Genomic DNA, 21638 nt, shown 5'->3' with positions numbered 1-21638 from the left:
CCCATGCCGAGATGCTCTGAATTTTTTTCTCCTATTGTACATTGTAGATGTAATTTCGTAAGCGATTCTCATTTTTCAAAATAAGTAAAATAGGTTTTCCTTTTTCTAACATGAACATGTACATGCCATCTACTTTAAAATATGACATTTGCTCCTTCGAATTTCTGTTACATGTATTTGACTGGTAAAGGATTTATGGAATAATCCATGCTGTGAAGTCACTTTGAAGCAAATTTACAAAACGGTAGTTTTACAGAGCCCATGTATTGCAATGCTTAATGACGTTCCTCAGTTATGTTTGTGCGCATCCTAGCTGCGCAGGTTGGTCAGCGTTACGTACTACGCACAATTCAGCGGTCCGAGCCGCATAAAATTATATGCATGGTCATGGTAGCACAGCACGGATTGACAGAATTTCGAATCGTGGAAGTGGAACTGAGCTGTTTCCATTTTCATTCCGTATAATCTTTTTTATGACATGCAGTTCATTATCTGTGTATCATCATGATCAAGTTGAGTACTATCTAGTTGGGGACTACTAGTCTCTCTAGACTACATGTAGGTGTTAAAAACAACCCCAAACATATGGCACACTTTTCATCTTTAAATTTAACAACTAAAAACTATCTACTGAGTATCTCTATTAAAATCTAAGTTAGGTCTAAACTTGTCATAACTATTTGGGGGTTTTTTTGTTACAAAATACAAGGTCACAAAAGTATTACCAGACATGTATTTAGCACTTTACCATTCAGATATTAATTTTGATTTCCAAATCTAGTGTTAACAAAAGGAGATTCAAAGAATTATAATTATTATTATTATTATTATATATATATTTTTTTTTTGGGGGGGGGGGGGTTACTCAATGTACAATGTACATCACCATACACTTGTAGTTTACAACATACCAACCACTGCAACAACCAACTAATGCAATCTACAATCAACACTATTGATTATATTAAGATTTTTTTCCCCCTTTGGAGGACAGGCTAATGTCAAATCTCCCATATCCTTACATTTCTTCTTCTTCTTCCAGTATCACTTTCTGCACAGTTACAGCAAGTGGGTAAAAAAAACCAAAAAACAAAAAACAAAAACAAAACAAAACAATTCAACAAATGTGTCAGTGTAGGGTTTTCCACACTTGCATCCATATGAATATCATCATGGGCTGTGCAAGGAAAAAAAATAACAAAAACGCACATGGACCTTCCTTTCTGAATATTATCCACCCTATCACTGCAATTTTTACAACTATTATTATTACTGTAAAACGAGAAATGTTCGCGTGCATTTTAATTTCGCGAATTTCGCGAGCGCCAAGATTTGCGAAATTAAAATGCACGCGAAATTTCTTATCTACACTATATGCATTGAACGCAAGAGGCAATTCGTGAAAATCTCTTGCCACGAAAAAGGCCGTCGGCTCCAATTCGCGAAAATTTCGTGCCGCGAATATATCATGTTTTACAGTATCTTTTGGAAAAATACATGAGGCTTTGAGTGTAGGCCTACAGCATGAGATTCATGAGGCTTTGAGTGTACAGCATGAGATTCATGAACCCATCCTAGCAGGGTATCCCTGCATTGGTTCCTGACCAGATTTTTGGGTCTTACAATGATTTCTGTCGCACGGGGGCACTACTGGCACAAAAGGAGCACACGAATCCCCCCCCCCCCCCCCCCCCCCCCATTTTTACAGAACTTTGTTCTACATTAAGTAATCTTTCTTCTACAATTTCAGCAAGTTTCATGAAAATGACATAGGTTTTGGATGTACAGCATGATATTCATGAACCCCACCTAATCAGGGCACCCATAAGGATAGGTTTCTAACCAGATCTTGGGGTCCTAGGATGATTTGTGTCATATGGCGATGCTGCCAGCACAAAAATGAGCATGTGAACCCCCCATTTTTATTTGTGTTTCTGCAATCAGTAAGCCTTCTTCTACAATTTTGTCAATTTTCATGAAAATGACATAGGTTTTGAATGTACAGCATGAGGTTTTTGAACCCACCCGATCAGGGCATCCCTGGATAGGTTAATGACCAAATCTTGGGGTATTACAATGATTTCTGCCACACGGGGCGCTGCTAGCACAGAAGCGAGCACATGAACCACCCATTTTTACAACTTCTCTGCATTAAGTGGCCCTTCTTCTACAATTTCGTCAAGTTTGATAAAAATGACATGGGTTTTGAATGTACTGCATAAGTTTTTTTTTAACCTTCTCCTTTAGCCCACCCAAAACAGAAAGCGTTCCTGTCAAGGATTTGAGAGATTTTGGTGGTTTCTGCCACGTGAGGGCGCTGCTTGCTCAAGAATGAGAGTATAAACCCCAACTTAAAAACTTTTTCCTCATTTTGGGTACCTTTCTCTGCAATTCTTGCAAATTTGGAGAAAATAAAGTGGATTTTGAAAGAATTATGGGGATTTAAATCTACCATTGCAGATTTTGTTGCCTATTATGGCCTTGATCCTGTAACGCTATCATTTTTATACCCCCGCCACATATAGTGTGAAGAGATAGGAATCAGCGTGATGTTGGTCGGGCGGTCTGGTGGTCGGTTGGTCTATTGCAAAATCTTGCGTCGCGAACTCCTCCTACAGTTTTGAAGCAATTTAAATGAAACTTGGGGTAAATGATGATATTGAGGTATAGATGTGCAAGACATGTTTTTTAGCTCACCTGAGCCAAAGGCTCAAGTGAGCTATTGCGATCGCCCTTCGTCCGGCGTCCGTCGTGCGTCGTGCGTCGTGCGTCGTCCGTCGTCCGTCGTCCGTCGTCCGTCGTCCGTCGTCCGTCGTGCGTCGTGCGTAAACTTTTTACATTTTCATCTTCTTCTTGAAAACCCCATGACCGATTTTCATCAAACTTGGCAGGTAGCATCCCTAGGGGGTTAGGAACTCAATTTGTTAAAATGGGCACCATGCCCCACCCAGGGGGCCCCCAGGGGGGCCCAAACCCCCCAAAATTAAGGAATCTGTAAAAATCTTCTTCTCTAGAACCAGAAGTGATAGAGCGAAGTTAATACTATGAGTTAGTACATTGATGACTGTAGTTTCAAGTTTGTTCATGGCAGAATCAGGGGTGCCCCCCTTGGGACCCAGGGGAGGGGGGTGGGGAAGGGTTCTAATGGGGCCTAAATTGTACATTTTCATCTTCTTCTTGAGAACTCCATGACCCATTTTCACCAAACTTGGCAGGTAGCATCCCTAGGGGGTTAGGAACTCCATTTGTTAAAATGGGCACCATGACCCACCCAGGGGGCCCCCAGGGGGCCCAAACCCCCCAAAATTAAGGAATCCGCAAAAACCTTCTTCTCTAGAACCAGAAGTGATAGAGCTAGGTTAATACTATGAGTTAGCACATTGATGACTGTAGTTTCAAGTTTGTTCATGGCAGAATCAGGGGTGCCCCCCTTGGGACCCGGGGGGGGGGGGGGGTGAGGGTGATGAGGGGTCCTAATGGGGCCTAAATTGTACATTTTTATCTTCTTCTTGAGAACCCCATGACCCATTTTCACCAAACTTGGCAGGTAGCATTCCTAGGGGGTTAGGATCTCAATTTGTTAAAATGGGCACCATGCCCCGCCCAGGGGGCCCCCAGGGGGCCCAAACCCCCCAAATGAAGGAATCTTTAAAAATCTTCTCTAGAATCAGAAGTTATAGAGCTGAGATAATACTATGAGTGAGTACATTAATGACTGTAGTTTCAAGTTTGTTCATAGGAGATCCAGGGGTGCCCCTCTTGGGGGTAGGGGGGAGGGGGGTGGTTGGAAGGGTCCAAATGGAGGCCTGAATTGTACATTTTCATCTTCTTCCTGAAAACCTCATGATGGATTTTTGTCAAACTTGGCAGGTAGCATCCCTAGGTGGTCAGGATCTCAATTTATCAAACTGTGCACCATGCCCCACCCAGAGGGCCCCAGGGGGCCCCAATTCCCCCAAATTAAGGAATCTTGAAAAAATTGGGCCCTTATTGTACATTTTCATCTTCCACTTGAGAATGCCTCGTCAAATTTTGGTAGAGCTGTGAATAATTTAGATTAGTGACTGCGTGAAAGGTGAACTTGCGATACTCAGGTGAGCGCTAGACCCGCGGGTCTCTTGTTTGTGTTTGTCGGACAATGCGTTGCCATGGTAACCATAATTTTACCAGAACCTTGTGGATTGAATAACTTCCAAAGTATTTGAGCAGTCAATTTCAAAATTGGTATCTATGATGATCTATAGGTGTAGTTATGCAAGACACTCTTTGTGTTTGTACTTGACAAAGCGTTGCCATGGTAACCGCATGTTTTCTTTGAAATCTTGTGGAGTGAACAACTTCCACAGTTTTGAAGCAATTGAAATCAAATTTGGTGGGCATTATGGCCTTGAGGCATAGATGTGAAACACATAATTTTTGTGTTTGTCAGACAAAGCGTTGCCATGGTAACCATGGTAACCATAATTTTACCAGAACCTTGTGGATTGAATAACTTCCACATCATTCAAGCAATTAAGGTCAAATTTAGTATCAATTGTATGATGATCGGGAGGTGTAGTTATGCAAGACACCAATGTGTTAATGTAAGAAAAATGTGTTGCCATGGTAACCACTCATTTTTGTATCAACTTGAACCATTGTAATGTAATTCTTTATGTATTATGATTATGTTATTATTTTATCTGTTTTGCTGTATAATCTCTGTATCTGTGTAATTCGACTTTTGATCGCGATTCAGATTTTATGTGAATAAAGACCTTTTAATCAATCAATCAATCAATCATTTAATCTATGAAGGTGAAATTCGGTGTGTATGATGCTCTTTAAGTGTAGTTTTACAAAATGTCCTTTGTATTTGTATCGGACAATGCGTTGCCATGGGAACTGCGTGTTTTGTTTTAAATCCTGTGGAGTGAACTTCTTCCATAGTTTTCAAGCAATTGAAACCAAATTTGGTAGGCATTATGGCCCTGAGGTGTAGATGTGGAACACATAGTTTTTGTCTTTGTCACACAAGCTGTTGCCATGGTAACCACAATTTTGCCAAAACCTTGCAGATCGAATAACTTTTCCATCATTCAAGCAATTAAAGTCAAATTTAGTACCAAGTATAAAGGTCTAGAAGTGTAGTTTTGCAAGACACCAATGTGTTAGTTTAAGGAAAATGTGTTGCCATGGTAACCACTAATTTTTTAATCAAAATAAACCATTCAAGCTATGAAGGTCAAATTTGGTGTGTATGATGGTCTTTAAGTGTAGTAATGCTTGGGGAAAGCATGTTTCTATTTGCTGTAAGTTTTATACTCAGTAGTGTCAACTCTGTAATTGTACAGTAAACTAAAATTATTCTGTTTCAAATTTGACAAGTGCTCAAACTTGGTATTAACGTCATTGCCCTCAGACATCACACACTGTAAAGCAACATTAGGGGCGGGGGTATTAATCACCTTCAGTGATAATTCTAGTTGTACTGGACGGCAGAATGTCATATGCATCAAAGTCCTGTAGTCCAAGAAAAACAAGCACATGAACCTGTGGTTTTATTTGCATATTTGGGCTTTGGATGGGTCAAAGTTACAGTATGTAAGTTACAGAAGGAATCAACACTACTAGGCGTAATGGACTTCCAGGGCTATCGGCAGATGCTAGGATGAATGCCATTGGTGAAAGCCGAAAGGAAGCCAATGGCAGGAAGGTGGAAGTTCTGAATGCCAAAACTAGAACTAGAATAGGCTTCTGGAATGTTAGGACAATGTATGATACAGGGAAATTAGCACAAGTAACATCAGAGATGAGAAGATATAAGTTAGATATATTAGGAGTAAGTGAGAGCAGATGGACAGGATCAGGGAGGCTTTCAACATCCACAGGAGAAACGGTGCTGTACTCTGGAAGGGATGACCAGCAACATAGAGAAGGAGTGGCCATCATTTTGAAGAAAGGAGTGGAGAAGAGCTTAATAGAGTGGCAACCTATCAGCAATAGGCTTATGAAGATACGATTGAGGGGGAAACAAATCAACACATCTATTATCCAGTGCTATGCTCCAACAAACGACAGCGAAGAATGCTTGAAGGATGAATTCTATGAACAACTTCAATCTGTTTTAGAAGCTACACCGGAACATGACTTGAAACTAGTGATGGGAGACCTAAATGCCAAAGTAGGAAACAACAACACCGAACATGACAGGGCAATGGGTAGAGAAGGCTGCGGGAGAATGAACGAGAATGGGGAGAGGTTGGTAGAATTTTGCTCCATGTATGACTTGGTCATTGGCGGAACCTTGTTCCAACACAGGGAGATCCACAAGTTAACATGGCACTCTCCAAATGGAAGGGATCGAAATCAAATCGACCATCTAATGATAAATGGCACCTGGAGACGTTCTTTGCTTGATGTCAAAGTTAAACGTGGAGCTGACGTTGGTAGCGACCACCATTTGGTTACAGCTCTCCTGAGAGTAAAGCTCAGAAAAGAAGGTCCCAAGAAGACAGCCAAAAAACAGTTTGATGTTGGAAAGTTGCGAGACAGCAAAGTCAAAGGTTCATTTGTACTGCAACTAAAAAACAGATTCCAAGCATTACCAGATATGTTGGACCAGACAGAATCAGAGGATATCAACACCATGTGGGAGCAGACCAAAGCAGTCTATGTGAAGACAAGTGAATCTTGCCTTGGTTACAAACACAACAAGAAGAAGGAGTGGATAAGTGAAGACACTTGGCAAGCAATTGAAAATAGAAGGGCTCTGAAGAAGAAAATAAATGACACCAAGTCTGAAAGATTGAAGGAAAGATACAAGAAGCAATACCAAGAAACAAACAAAACAGTGCAGAGAAAAACCAGAGCTGACAAGCGAGCATACCTAGATGATCTAGCAAACCAGGCAGAAGAAGCAGCTAGAAAAGGAGAACAAGGGAAAGTGTACAAGATCACCAAAGTAGTGAGTGGAAAACACAGACGAGCAACTGAGATGCCAATAGAAGACAAAAATGGTCAGCTGTTAACAACCGAGGCACAACAGGAAGCTCGTTGGGCTGAGCACTTCAAGGAAGTGCTAAACAGACCCTCACCCACAACAGAACCAGATGTAGCACCTGCAAGAGATGACTTGGAAATAAGCATAGATCCACCAACAAGGGAGGAAATTGTCTCAGCCATTAAGACCCTAAAAAGTGGAAAAGCCCCTGGCCAAGACAATCTGAATGCCGATCTTTTCAAGACAGAACCTGACATGGCCTCCAAACTACTTCAACCACTTTTCACTGCTATTTGGCAGAAGAAAGAGATACCTGTTGACTGGATGGAAGGCATTATCATAAAGATACCAAAGAAGGGCAATTTGAGAAATTGTAATAACTGGCGCGGAATTACACTTCTATCAGTACCTAGTAAAATTATGGCAAAAATTATTGTGCAACGTTTAACAGAGGCAGTCGATGAAAAGCTGCGGAAGGAACAGGCAGGATTCCGCAAAGGGAGATCGTGCATAGACCAAATATTTGCACTACGTAACATCATTGAACAGTGCACGGAGTGGCAGAGACAGATATACATCAACTTTGTTGACTTTGAAAAGGCCTTTGATAGTATACACCGGGACGGCCTGTGGAAAATCTTGAGGATGTATGGAATCCCACAGCACATAGTGGAACTCATCAAGGTGATCTACACCAAATTCAAATGCAGGGTGGGGAATAGCGACCTGGCATTCCAAGTAAAGACTGGAGTCAGACAAGGATGTGTGATGTCAGCATTGCTCTTCAACGTCGTTATTGATTGGGTAATGCGCCGTACAACAGAAGACAAAACAAGAGGCATACGATGGACTCTCTTCTCAGCACTAGAAGACCTTGACTTTGCTGATGATCTGGCCCTAGTCTCACACACTCACCAACATATGCAAGAGAAAACAACACGGCTGAGCTACTTTGCACAACAAGTCGGCTTGAAAATAAACCAGAAGAAATCTGAAGTGATGGTCTTAAATGTCTCGGACCCACTACCAATCCATGTAAACGGTGATGCCCTACCAGAAACAGATGAGTTCATTTATCTAGGCAGTACTGTAAAACAAGACGGAGGCGCACACAGTGATATCAAAAACAGAATCAACAAAGCTAGGAACGCCTTCAGAGGTTTAAATAATATTTGGAAGTCACAACAGTACAGAATCAAGACAAAACTCAAGTTGTACCAGAGCTGCGTTCTCTCCACCCTCCTCTATGGTGCAGAATGCTGGAGAATAACAGCCAATGATATTCATCAGCTGTCGGTATTTCACACCAAAAGCTTGAGGAAGATTTGCTGGATTTTTTGGCCAAACAAAATATCAAATGAAGAGCTGTTGATAAGATGTCAACTAGACAGTATGGAAGAAATAATAACAAAGCGGCGCTGGAACTGGATTGGACATGTCCTGAGAAAAGAAAAAGAAAGCATCCCAAGAGTTGCCCTTCACTGGACACCTGAAGGAAGAAGGAGAAGAGGGCGACCCAAGACCACCTGGCGTCGCACAGTTGAGGAAGAGATGAAATCCCTAAACCTGACATGGGGAGGTGTCCAGAAGCTAGCCCAGAACAGACCAGAGTGGAGGACCTTCGTTGCTGCCCTACATGCCAGGAGGCATAATGGGCAGTAAGTAAGTAAAAGTAAGTAAATATATCTTGGCTGAAGCACTTCCACTAGGCGTGTCTTCATCAGCCCGAAGTTTCAAAATAGCGCGCTATCTTGCGGTTACCTAACTAGTCCGATGTCAAAATAGCGCGCTATCTGTGTAGTGAAGACGCAAATAGCGCGCTATTTGATCGGGAAAATTTCCCCCAAAATCTTGGTCTAGTTCGTCAACTAGAGCGCTTATTCGTGAAATAGCGCGCTATTTTGGGTGCGTCTCCATCAGTCCGAAATTTTCTCGATTCCTCACCGCTTCTGGTTAGCCAGCTGGCAATGGAAAGCGTATGTACAAGCTAATGATTGTGGATAGTACTACATCTGTAGTACATTACACGCACGGTGTATTCAAGGATCAAAATGTGTGTACTATAGGCCTATTAGCCTATAAGTGACTGTTGTTGTCATCTTTAAAACCAGGGAGGTGATTTCTCTCACCTCCCTATTAAAACTCAGTGCCGTGCATGCTAGCTGGTTTTTTTTTGTAAACTTCTTCTTCTGGTCCACTCTACCTATAGCTGGAGATTCTTGCAGATTGTGTGCATTTGGGATTTGTTTAGACATTGCAATTCGTTAATTTCATATCAAATGCCTCACTGGGCAGAAGAAAGAGTAGCGACTACTAGCGTTATTAATATCCCTTTGGAGAGAATTTGCTGTACTGCTCACCTCCCTGGTTGTAGAATCGTACATACGGTGATATAGGAGATTTTGAGCGGGGAAATCCACTTTCGAACCGCGAGCCAGGCAGAGTAATATTGCAAAGTGCGCATGCGTCAATTTTCGGACTAATTTCCCGAAGCAGGCTGTTCGAGCTGATGAAGATGCACATTCGCTGTATCGGGCTATTTCCTAAGACCGCAAAATGTCCCGCTAGTTTGAACTTCGGGCTGATGAAGACACGCCTATTGTTCATCATTCCTGTCTAAAAATGATTCCTTCCTAAAATTCATCATTTCTGTCTACAAATTATACCTTAATCACAGCAATGTCATTTCCTTCTCAGAAAGGTTATTTTTTAACCAATCCTGTTCTAGATTGTACTGATTGTCTACATCGACTAAACATTTGCTATTTGGCAATATGATGTGGTGCTGGCAGTCAAATCTAACACTGTCAGCTTTTACTCACCCTTTCGCCCACTTTAGCATGAATAAAGAGAGTCACCCGTATAGAGAGTCGCCTTCCCCATTTGAGATTTGAGTAAGAGGGATAGAATTTCATTGAGCCGTTTTAGATGTAGGTCAAATCAGTTGCCAGCTAATAATAGAAGATTTGTACAGTCATTTGATGAAAGGGATGTTCAATGCCCTTGTTGTGATAGGCATGAAACAGGTGATGAATTTCACTATGTTTTCGTATGCCCCTTCTTTGAAAAGGAAAGGCAGTTATATTTAAGCAATCATTATTTGGTTAAACGTCCTTGCTCATTACACATGTCCAGATTATTTTCATGCTCGCATTTAGGACAGCTTAAAAGATTAGTGTTATTTGTGAGGCTGATCATGTCATATTTTGCAAATTTGCAGAAGCCTGAACAAGTTGAGTGTACTGTAGTCAAGAAAGAAAATATTGTAACTTGTAGTGGTAGAAAAATTAAGCATCCAGTGATACTCGATCTCTAGTACATATTTTGTAGTTGTATGTCACGATTGTTTGGTTGCCAATTTGTATATATCACTGTATATATGTTTAGTAGGTATAGACTATTTTATATACATCATTGTAATATATCACAAACATGTATTCTTTGATATTGTTATAACCATATTTTGTATTTATGTGTTGTACTCTCATACCCTGGAATGGGGTCGGAAGAGTCGAATAAAATCTAAAATCTAGTCAAAGTCATGACATTCTGTCTCATGTGACTTTCATATTGTTGTGATCGCCTTATCACTCTTGGGTGAAAATATGTAAGACCAAAAGTTGACATGGTGCATATTGTACAAAAGGGTCATATTTATTATCAACAGTGTGATGTTGTGTCTTCCCAGCTTTAACACATGTGTCCTAATTTGACTATAATTTCTGTAAGATCTGAACAATTTTGACACTAACTGGAGACAGACACTTATGTTCTGTATTCATATAGAGAACCCATAAAGACTGATAAACTTCCTTGTTGCTAATGTTGTGGAAAGGGTATAATTTGGGGATGTAGTTCTACATATGATGCATCACACGTTACCCCGGGGTACCGTTGTACCCCAGGTTACCGTGTTGTGTAGCGCCACCTCACGTCCACTCGATGACAGCTGCAGAGAAATGCATGCTCTGTGTGTGCGTGTACATAGTCACTCCCCTGCCAGTGCATGTTATACGATGGCATGCATGGCACGCTGTGCTAGCAATAGCATGTGCTTCAGTGCACTGCAGTGTAGTGGCTAGCGCCGCTAGCTCTAGCACCAAAATAATTTCCACTTTTTGGCAACCCAGGGTACAACCTTTTTAAAAAAAATAAATAATTCAACAAAATGGCTGATTTTCATTTGATACCCCGGGATACCATTTATGTCATTGTATTTGGCATCATGCTCTTTGTGCCTAGCTTGTAACCTGCATCATCCAGAGATTGAATCCTGTGTAGAGATTTTATCCAGTCTCAACAAAATCATATATTTCTGAAAGTAACCTTAGATTACAAAACTCAGAGTGCTTTTTGATGTGATGGTGAAACTAAAACTAATGGATGGTACAGTGTACACTGTATACATTGTCATTAGGTGATCTGAGTATCCTCTCGGATCACCTTCTGTTTCTGTACGGATTCTTTCTCCTTCTTATTTCTCCTCAAAAGTTGTGCAGAGGTTAACTCAAAAAGTTCTTCGACTATCAATTTCAAACTCACACTATATATGTATCATGTCCCAAAGACGACAGATCTAATGTATCATTGTGATTAGTCGACCGTGACGTCACTATGACGTCATTATCTAAAATCACATTTTCGTTCATATCTCAATAATGGAATGGAATTTCCCAATCAAATTTACGTCTCATATAGCTCACATTAAGCGCTTTCCACTCATATTCTCAAAATTCATCTCTACACTTAAAATGCACGCATACGCGCGTTGAAATGTTGACATGCTCAAATCGAGCTCAAAATTTTTTTGCACATGTTTCAGATCATTTGGAGCATTTTTTGAAAAATTGAAAAAAAATGGACGGACGCGCGCGCGCATATATGCACGCACAGCTCGTATGCAATAGAAATTCCCCATTTTTTCACATGGATCGGATGTGTAAAAATGTCAAGGATTAATTCTACCAAGTTTCAAGTCAATCCGATTCAATATGACGTCATGCGGGCCCGTCAAAGTTGAAATTCTGCGCGCGTCAGTGGCCATACACAGTGTAACTATGCCAAAAAGGCGCCAATTATAAATCAGATTTTACTTGTCAGGATGGACGGTGACCCTCCATTTTCTTTACATATTCTGAAAGCTGATGAGCTGTACATGTCATTTCATGGGTTGGCGATGCTGGAAAAATGATTAAAAGATATTAAATTTCTCAATGAAATAAAAAAGGCAAATTTTCAAAATGACGTCATCAAATTTCAAGTTCACTCAAGCATATCTCACTTATCCTTGGTCAATTGTCACCCAGATTTCAGTATGTTGTAGCTTATTGAATGCTCTTTTTGAATTGTGACATCAAAATTTTGATTGGATGACGTCATCACCTCGTAAAAATGGATTGAATGTAACCTTGTCAAATTTGAGCAGTTTACGTGTTATCTCTATGGGAGTGCAGTTTTTCTGGAAATGAAAATTGACATAACTGTCTTTATCGAGCACTAGCTCACTTACCTTTCGGTGAATTTCTCCCAGATTTTAATATGTTGTAGCTGAGACTTTGGGTTATTGTAAATGTGCCCTCCATGTTTTCATACGACGTCGGGATCACGTCGAAAAACTTGGTTGAAATTGGCACTTGGCTTCAATGTAGCGTCATTTTGCTTAATACACAGAGCCTACTGGGGATGAAATACATGTAGGTCAGTGGATAGCGCATTGGACTTTTAATCTAAAGGTCCTGTGTTCGAGGCTTGCCCCTGCCAATTCTTTTGCTTTTTTTTAACCCTTATATTTTTATTTTTCTTCAGTAAGTCTTATTCTCCCTTCCTAACTTTATCTTTTTCTGATCTTTTTATGCTTGTCCTTCAAATTTCTATACAATAGCTTTTCTTTATTTTTCTTTCTTTTTTCCATTTTCTGTGCAATAGATCAAGAGCAACAAGTCCTATCAACCCCATATTTTGCACATGTTTAGTTCATGTCACAAATATCATTTCATAAAATAACAACTACTAAGTACTTCCTCCGACACCATCGTGGGTAGGTAAATTAGGGTCAAAGGTCCAAAGTGTAAGATTATCTTGTATCTCCGTGAATACACGTCTTATCTTTCCCACATTTTGCACACGTAAGGACAATGATTCTAGAATTACAATTTGTATTTCACAAAATAACAACTTTTTTCTCAGATGCCATCTTGGCTGCGTTAAGTGGGGTCAAAGGTCAAATATACTGCATTCTGTATAAACCTCATTAGTGTATATGGTTTCACCGCCATGTTTTGCACAGTTTTGCACACACATGGGCCTTGATAGATGGATCATTTTGTAAAGTAACAATGCTTTGGTCACACGCCATTTTGGCTGTGCAAATGAGGTTCAAAGGTCAAATATTCTTTATTTTGTATCTTGCTTACTAAATGCTCAATCGAGGACAGATTTTGTATATAAATGGACCATGGTGCCTGGATCATTTCATAAAACGACGACTTTTGACTCAGATGCCATCTAGGCTGGCTGGTATATAGGGTTAAGGGTCAAGAATACTTTGTCCTGTATCTTGGTAATTACATGCCTTATCACTCCCATATTTTGCAACCATTTAGCCCAGGGCATATGGAACGTTTCGTGAAATAACAACTTTCTAATCAGATAATGTCATCAGACAATGGCTTTTTCCTAAGACGCCATCTTGTGTATTAAAATGAGGTTCATTTTGTCTCTTTGTTAACATAATATGCCCTTTCCATTTTAAATCTGTAGAGATGAAAGGTTTGATTCCCTTTTCTTCAATGAGAATCTCAGAAATCATTTGTACATCGGATCACCTAATTTGTCAGTCTTGACAAATTCTCGAATCTAGTTATTGTTGGTTTTTTATTTGCAAATGCTAACTTTTTATCATTTTTTTTCTATGGCCGTACTGATTTGTAAAGGGATGTAACATGTTCACGCTATGCAGAGAAGCCTAAAGACTCACCTAATTCAGTGCAACTATATACTTCTTTTTTTGACTAAAAAATTTCATTTCTTGGCAGAGATCTCCTGATACGGTGTGACATTCCTGCTGACGACAGCCCATCTTTGCAACTAGCCATGTCCAAGCTATTTGTGCCCCTGGTGGTTGTGGCAGAGGCACTAGGCCTTGCAGCATGCATCCTGATTGGTCTGTGGATGGGACGCTACCTTGGAGGATTCGCTTGGGATGGCAGCTCAAGCGAGTTTAATCTACATCCTTTGCTAATGACAACAGGGATGATCTTTCTGTATGGAAATGGTAATGTTATGTGACCAAATTATGAGGTCTTCATGCCCTCAGACTACAGACACAATGCTACATACTACTAGTTGTATGAAGTTTTAATCACAACTTGTCTATTAAAGCTACATGGTACACATTAAAGTACAAATAACAAATATTAGACTTAATGAGGTATGCAAGGGTACCCCGCTTATGACAACATTAAAAGAGCTTTGGAAAGATGGAATTACACTGTAATCATTTAAAGTTTAGTAATAACTGTACAGAAGATAGTATTCACATCTTAGATACAAAGTTAAAGATTTGTTGTAGAAATTGTTTAGCAGTCAACAGTTTGCACTAATCGTTTGAGTATATTGCAGGTATTCCCTGTGCATTTCATTTCATATGAGCAAAGTGTGTGCAGCCTTGAGACATATAATATATCTGTATACTCATTGATTGCTATGAACATTTTGAATCATAAGCTTGTATGGGAAAGCATGTAAAAGAAAGAAAAATATTGTTTGGATACAGTTTGGAAAAAGGGAAAATTGATTTGACTAAGAGTTCAAAATACAAGGTTGTACACTATATTGATACAAGGTAAGAAATATCTTCTGCAAACATGGGTATAAGGTTGTTGGACAATGATGGGTAATTATAGTTTTACACGAACTATATAATGGTGTTTTACAGTGTAGTCTGTTCTTTTTTGCTTGCAGCCACCATGGTGTACCGTGTCTTCACTGGCATTGATGTTCCTCGCATGGCTGTCAAGTCCATACATGCTGGCTCTCTAACCCTTGCTACAGTCATGATCATCATTGGCCTTGTAGCTGTTTTCCAATTCCACAACCACAATGGAATTACTAACCTCTACTCCCTGCACAGCTGGCTTGGCATTGCCACTGTCTGCATGTTCTTTTTACAGGTATGTCTCCTTATCAGTTAGACAATGAAATGGTACTCAGAAATTAGAGCTAAGTGGCTAGCTTTCTTGTATGTTTGTAACAGTGTTCCAGCACCTAGAAACATGACAAAGAAAGCAGAATTTGTGGAGATTCTCCCAAAGATGTGAGTTTTCCATCAGGAATTGAAAGGCGCCATCAGAAGTCACAACTTCTACAGTGAAGTATTTTTTGTACATTCCATTTACCATTTTGATACAAAGGTAACTTTCGTCCAGGAAAAAAAAAATGGTGAAATCAAGCTGGGATATTATTGTAATCATAGATTTATGACAAGTCAGTAAGACTGACCAATCTACTGTATAACATGTATCATGAAAACACATACCGGTATAACAATTTAATAATGTTATGGCCTCCTCCTGTCAGCTCAAGCAGATTGAGGCTGGCACACAATATGTGACGCATATTTTTCAATACTCTTTATTATTTTTGTTGGCAAAGTATAGAATACAAAGTTCTTATATTTTTGAAAGAGAAGGTACACCTTGTTTTCAAGTTTTCTTGTTTATAGTTTCTTTTGATAATAATTACAATGGAGTCTTCCAGTGTGCCCTGTCTGTCATACATGAACACTCTAGGGCAGATTGTCGAGACCTCCTTTATCATTGCATTAGTTGAAGAGGGCCACAATATACAAGAAAGCATGAAAGTTTCTTAACAATAGAGTTTGAGCTCATTCTCAGACAGGAGGAAGGAGGTCTCTGTTCTCAGTTCCCCAGACAATTTTCACTTTAGATATGTGAGGTGTTCTGTTGTATTTGAACATGAAAAATTTTCACTACATACAGCACAGGCTTCCATCATCATCTATAGGTGATTTCCTGTTTCAATAGAACCATGCATGCTTTAAGCCCTAGTCACATAGAAACACGGATCCTCAAGGATCTACATGATGATCCGGGGAGTTCCGGGATAGTTTAGACCTCGATGGAGCGTCGACGAGCGTTTGTATGCGGCTGTACACACGGCATCAACACGGCAGCTACACGGATAAGGCTGGAAGAGCGCAGCGTCTACACGGACCAACACGGCATCTACACGGATCAACACGGCAACTACACGGCAGCCACACGGACCATCCCGGATTACTCTGCCAACACGGCAGTCCCCGGATGACGCTGGATGTTTTTTACCTCCAAAAGTTGCCGTGTTGGCCTCCCGGCGTCAACACGGATCTCTCCCCGGATCACCCTGGATCAGATCCGGGGTGGTCCGGGGTGGTCCGGGATGTCTATGTGACTGGGGCATTATGGAGATACTGTGGTAGGCCTACCTCTATGAAAGTCTTGAATTAATGTGGCAATGTATTTCTTCCTCTTTTTTTGCAAAATGTCACACAGGTTTACACTAATTATGCAGTCTGTGTAATATATTTGTCTCCAGGCTGAGGGGTTTGTAACCATTTGAACTTTATTTCTTGTGTGACATAGCTTCTGCTGGGACTCTTCATATTCCTATTTCCATGTGCATCTGTTCAACTTCGCACCAGCTACATGTCCTCCCACGTCTTCTTTGGTGTGGCAATGCTCTCAATGGCTGCAGGAACGTGTCTAATGGGGATTGTGGAAAAAATCTTCTTTTCAAAGTAAGATGATACTGACACATATTAAATATATCAGTGCATATAGCAAATATATAAAGTCCGTGTTGATGTTCTATGGCATTCAGCTTGTAAAGAAACAAACTGTATTTCATGATGGCAGAAATATCTATGTTATGCTCCATGGTGAGAAATACCCTTTTTGCGACACTTGCCTGAAAATGTAATGCAGGGATTGAGAAAATAGAAACTGATTGAAATTTTGCAATGTGTAGTCAAGATGTTGTATCGTAGGTTACAATATAACTAGTGACTAAAAAATGAGGAACAGAAATAGGTGTGGCTGTCAATGTCTCCGGTATTTATTGCAGACTCACTGTGTCCAGTCATGTACCAATACTAATGAGCAACATTGTGAATAGGTGGGAATGTTGGAATGCATGTTGAGACACATGCTGGGATTATTTGCATAATGACATACAGAACAGGCCAATAGCATGTGGTTGTATGAAGATATGATGACTTGCCAGGGCATCTAGACACTTTATGAATTATATCTAGACACAACATGATATGAATATACAATGTATCTAGACACAACACAAGAGAGGTCGTGATCAGAGTTTTTTTTCCCCTGTTTGAGCTGGCCTCCCAGAGAGTCCCAGAGAACTGTGGTGTCAAAAGGTATGAATGACTGTCCCCAAACAGTTCATTGAACTGAAACAGTGGTCTCAATACAGTTTCTCTCTGCGGTTCATCAGATACAATGCATCACAAAATGCAAAGCCTAGCCTGAAGAATGGCATTGCTGTGCTAGAGATGGCACAAAACACATTACTGTTGCCTGTCCCTCGCCTTTTGTCGAATGTATATAACCATGCTACTCAAAGAATATCAATGGTTTAAAAATAACCCACATATTGGGAAGACACATCAAATGTGCTACTGAGATTTGAAAAGTTCTAACAAGTGATAGACAGTAGAGAGGCCCTGCAGATAAATTGTATAAAGATTATACAGTGGACTCTCGTTATAACAGAGTTCTCGGGACCAGTAATTTTCTTTCATTATAACAAAATTTCATTATAACCGAACAAATAAACAACTAGAAAAGCACTCTGAGAGCGCAGATCTCCACCAAGTACTGTGAAAGACAATATTTTCGCGAATTGGAGCCAACAGCCTTTTTCGAGGCATGAAATTTTCGCGAGTTGCCTCTAACATTCAATGCATATAGTGTAGACAAAAACTTTCGCATGCATTTTACAGTATATTTTTTCACCACTGATCTTGTTCTTCCATAGAGATCAGTGATTTCCACTCATACGTGCGTGCTGAAAGTAGCTCACTTTCCCAATATAGAAGTCTTTTGTTATGTCATCAACTTTCAGCTGCGCGGCGCCTCGCTCTAGCAGAAACTAGAGCATGCACTTTAGTGCGTGCATGCAAACCTCAAATACGCGCAACTGGAACTTCCAAGTTCATTGGCCCTACCTGTGACAATATCAAAAATCCTTCATAAAATCCATAGAAATTCCTGGAGCACTACCTAAATTTAATCATCTGTTACTTGTGTCATTCTCAACCTTTCCTGTAAGTTTCATCCAAATCCGTTCACTACTTTTTGAGTTATTTTGCACACGGACAAACAAACCAACAAATGTCGATGAAAACATAACCGCCTCCCTTGGTGGAGGTAATAAAAAACATAGAGAGGATAATGTGGCCTGAATTTTTCTTTCGTTGTAACCAGAATTTCGTTATAACCGTGTTTGTTATAACGAGAGTGCACTGTATTCAGTTTTTGTAGCAACATTATTCCTTAACATATGGATATTGGAGAGCATTTGCAATATGTAATATGTAAAATTCAGTATTAATACTTTTTAGTTATGTCTTGACAAGCACAAAAATAAAGTTTCTTGGCTTTTGGAACCACAACTAAGCATTTGCTAGAGCAAGTAAGAGAAATTACTTTAATATTTATTAATGTGTCAACAGATATCAGTATTCATTCAAGTTTGTATTTTCAACTCATTCTTTTAATGTGAAAAAAAAAACAACTTTGGTTGAATATGTGGCCATGACAATTTGGCAAGCAGTCACTGATGTGTAATACACTGTACTTTAAAAGAAGCCATTCCCTTTCATTTCTGTGATTCAGCTACCCTTGTTTGCAGGTATGTATGAAGAGTCTGATTGCCAAAAAAAAGAGAGATTTTGTTTTTTTAAGCAAGATCATCATCAAGTAGAGAAAAACAAAATATTTTCAGTGATTTTTCGCTCATTTCAAAGCATGAAATATTTTTGAAAAGGTTTCTTTGATTGTCAGATATATTTTTATTATTTTCTTTGTTTTTTCACAAATTCTATTGAGAATATCTCAAGTTGATAGAAGTGGATACGTGTATATCAGTTTTTGCATTCAAACTCTTCATACATGATGTATCATTGTTTCTTCAAGGTGCACAAAAGTATACAAGGATTATGCTCAAAAGATGTTTCAGTCCCAAATGGCACCATTGTATAATAAGAAAGATAAGATACAAAGTAACTACCCACACTATGAGTAAACACGCACACACACATGCAGTTGTGGTTACATTGCTTATGTCTATTACTATGACACACTTAAACTGGTGTCTCAAAGATTTTCATTCCTGTCAAATTTGGTATGTTTACAGAGGAAAATTCATACCTTATGCAGATATCCTATTTTTTTGTAGCTAATTGCAATCCTGAGCAAGAAATTATGAGTACAATGCAGCCAAAAAGTGATTTGTTGAATGACCTATTTTTGCCAAGGATATCAGCCTGATGTCAGTGACATCACAAGTATCTCATGCTCTTTGCCAACCAGTCATGTGCTCCAATGACTGGCAGACACACGCCTTGCTTCCACATAGCTTTTGTAGTGTAGCTCGATCCCAAACTATTGCGTGAAAGAAAATGTTCGATAATGTTCTTGATCTGAGTTTTCGAGGAAGAATGAGGAAAGGATACTGAGTCATGATCCTCAAATTCAAACAGTGATGGCGAATATTAATAGATGACTTTGACCCTGAAGCAGAACATTAACAACCAAGACGCTGCTGCTTATACCGTTGTTGCGGCAATGCCGGCGGCATAGTTTCATGAACAGGGGCAGATCGAAACAGCTGCATGATGGCGATTATGATAACAATGAATAGTTTGCGAGGAGAGATGAGGACGTGTTGCAACTTGATCCTAATAACACTGGGAATTGGTATGTGTGACATTAGTCTTGTTGTTATGTGCTGTTATTGTATTTTCCCCATCATTTCACCCATTGCACTGATTGCATACGGTGTAAAAGACCCAGACTGTGTTGCATGCTACATGATGTATAGTAGGTGTCCAACACATCAACACTGTACATTGAAACCAACACCCCTCTATTCATAGCATTGCGCGTAGAGAACGTACTTTCACACACGCGACTACGCACAGTGGTTTTGCATTATTCGCTGGGGATTTGATGATGTCCGATTATTACTGAAAAACCCGATAATAAACAAGATTAAGAGCAAAATAATGATACCGTAGATTATAAATACACATAGGAAAAGCATTACATACATTTCACACATATTATCCATAGAGGGTAGGGGTGTTGGTTTCAAAATACAGCGCGACTGAGTGCATCAAAATGACAACCCACGTGTTCGAAGCAGTTATCTTGGAGCGTGCACCGCAAATCGCATTTTCAATGCACCCTTGTGAATTCAGAGTATTTTCTCTCTACATGTGAGTAAAATTTCAGGCAAATTGTGAGATATTTTAATTATCTATTGATAACATTAGGGTGTCAATGTGTTGGACACCCAACTATACATTACATGCATTGTGCAATGCGACTTGCTAGCAGTGCACAGAACACTCGCAGAGTACTGTCAAGGGCAGTCTACTGCAAGTTTCATACGGTGTACTGCTCATTCATGTGCATTGCCATGGATTGAATCTAATTCAGTGGCACCTGCTCCACATTTGCAAAAATAATGTGTCATGTACAATGCAGTTTGCACGTGCCCACATGTATGTGCATTACCGACAGTTAACACACAAATTTGGACAGGACAATGTATGATTATGTCTGCGAGGAACACTGCATATGAAAAGTCTTATATTCAGGAAAAAATAAGATGAACTAGGAAAAAGTTATTTCATTTGGGATTTTTTTTATTTTTTTTATTTTTTTTTCATTTGAAAGGTTAGAATATTAATACTCTGCAACACTTTACAGTTCAGCATTAATATCATAAACATGTTTTAGAAAGTCTCACATATACATGTCTTAGCGTATGTGTGTGCAATGCATTTAGCGATTACTATGAGTTATTTGCTATAACATGGAAAATGGAATGGTCACAACCTCCTCAATTGATCCACTTTCCTATGTAATATATATCAGTCATGATATTGTGATATTATCAAGTTATACCCTTTCCAGTGACCATGGAAACACATACAATATGTATGTATATGCCATTGATATTATGTCCATCACCATTCCATACTAATTAATCAAGTGTCAAGTTGCAAGTTGTGTAAAGTTATATGACTGTGTACATGTGTGTTTGTGTGTGTATCATGATAAATGACTCAGTATTCCTGTTAATGTTATTAAAAATGGCTGCTGTTGTCAAGTTCATCTGATATTTTTGCTTTTAAGATACTGCAATTATTCAGAGAAGTCAATATGATTATCCTTAGCATGGTGAGGTGATGTTATGCTTGCATCAGTGTGTTTCCAGATGAATAATTTTTAGTATGTCAAATTGGCAATTATGTCATGACAGCTATTTTTCTTTGATTGAAAGTATCTTCTCTTCATTTCAAATATTCATTACCATGGTATTTTTTCATTATGTTTGTATCCCTTCT

General features: G+C 39.5%; 1 protein-coding gene across 1 annotated transcript in view; it reads left to right on the top strand.

The window, feature by feature from the left end:
- LOC139738492 (lysosomal membrane ascorbate-dependent ferrireductase CYB561A3-like) overlaps positions 1 to 21638 on the top strand; it is a 38355-nt gene that overhangs the window by 10061 nt on the left and 6656 nt on the right. Inside the window, exons 2-4 of the mRNA XM_071649118.1 lie at positions 14017 to 14255; positions 14945 to 15153; positions 16624 to 16778. Coding sequence (XP_071505219.1) covers positions 14075 to 14255; positions 14945 to 15153; positions 16624 to 16778 — 545 coding nt within the window. The 5' untranslated portion in view covers positions 14017 to 14074. The remainder of the gene's footprint in view (positions 1 to 14016; positions 14256 to 14944; positions 15154 to 16623; positions 16779 to 21638) is intronic.

The sequence above is a fragment of the Diadema antillarum genome, unplaced genomic scaffold, assembly GCF_040938485.1.
Source record: "Diadema antillarum isolate AM-2024a unplaced genomic scaffold, OU_Dant_1.0 seq00000746_RagTag, whole genome shotgun sequence".
Taxonomy (NCBI): domain Eukaryota; kingdom Metazoa; phylum Echinodermata; class Echinoidea; order Diadematoida; family Diadematidae; genus Diadema; species Diadema antillarum.
This window is presented reverse-complemented; position numbering and strand designations above follow the sequence as displayed.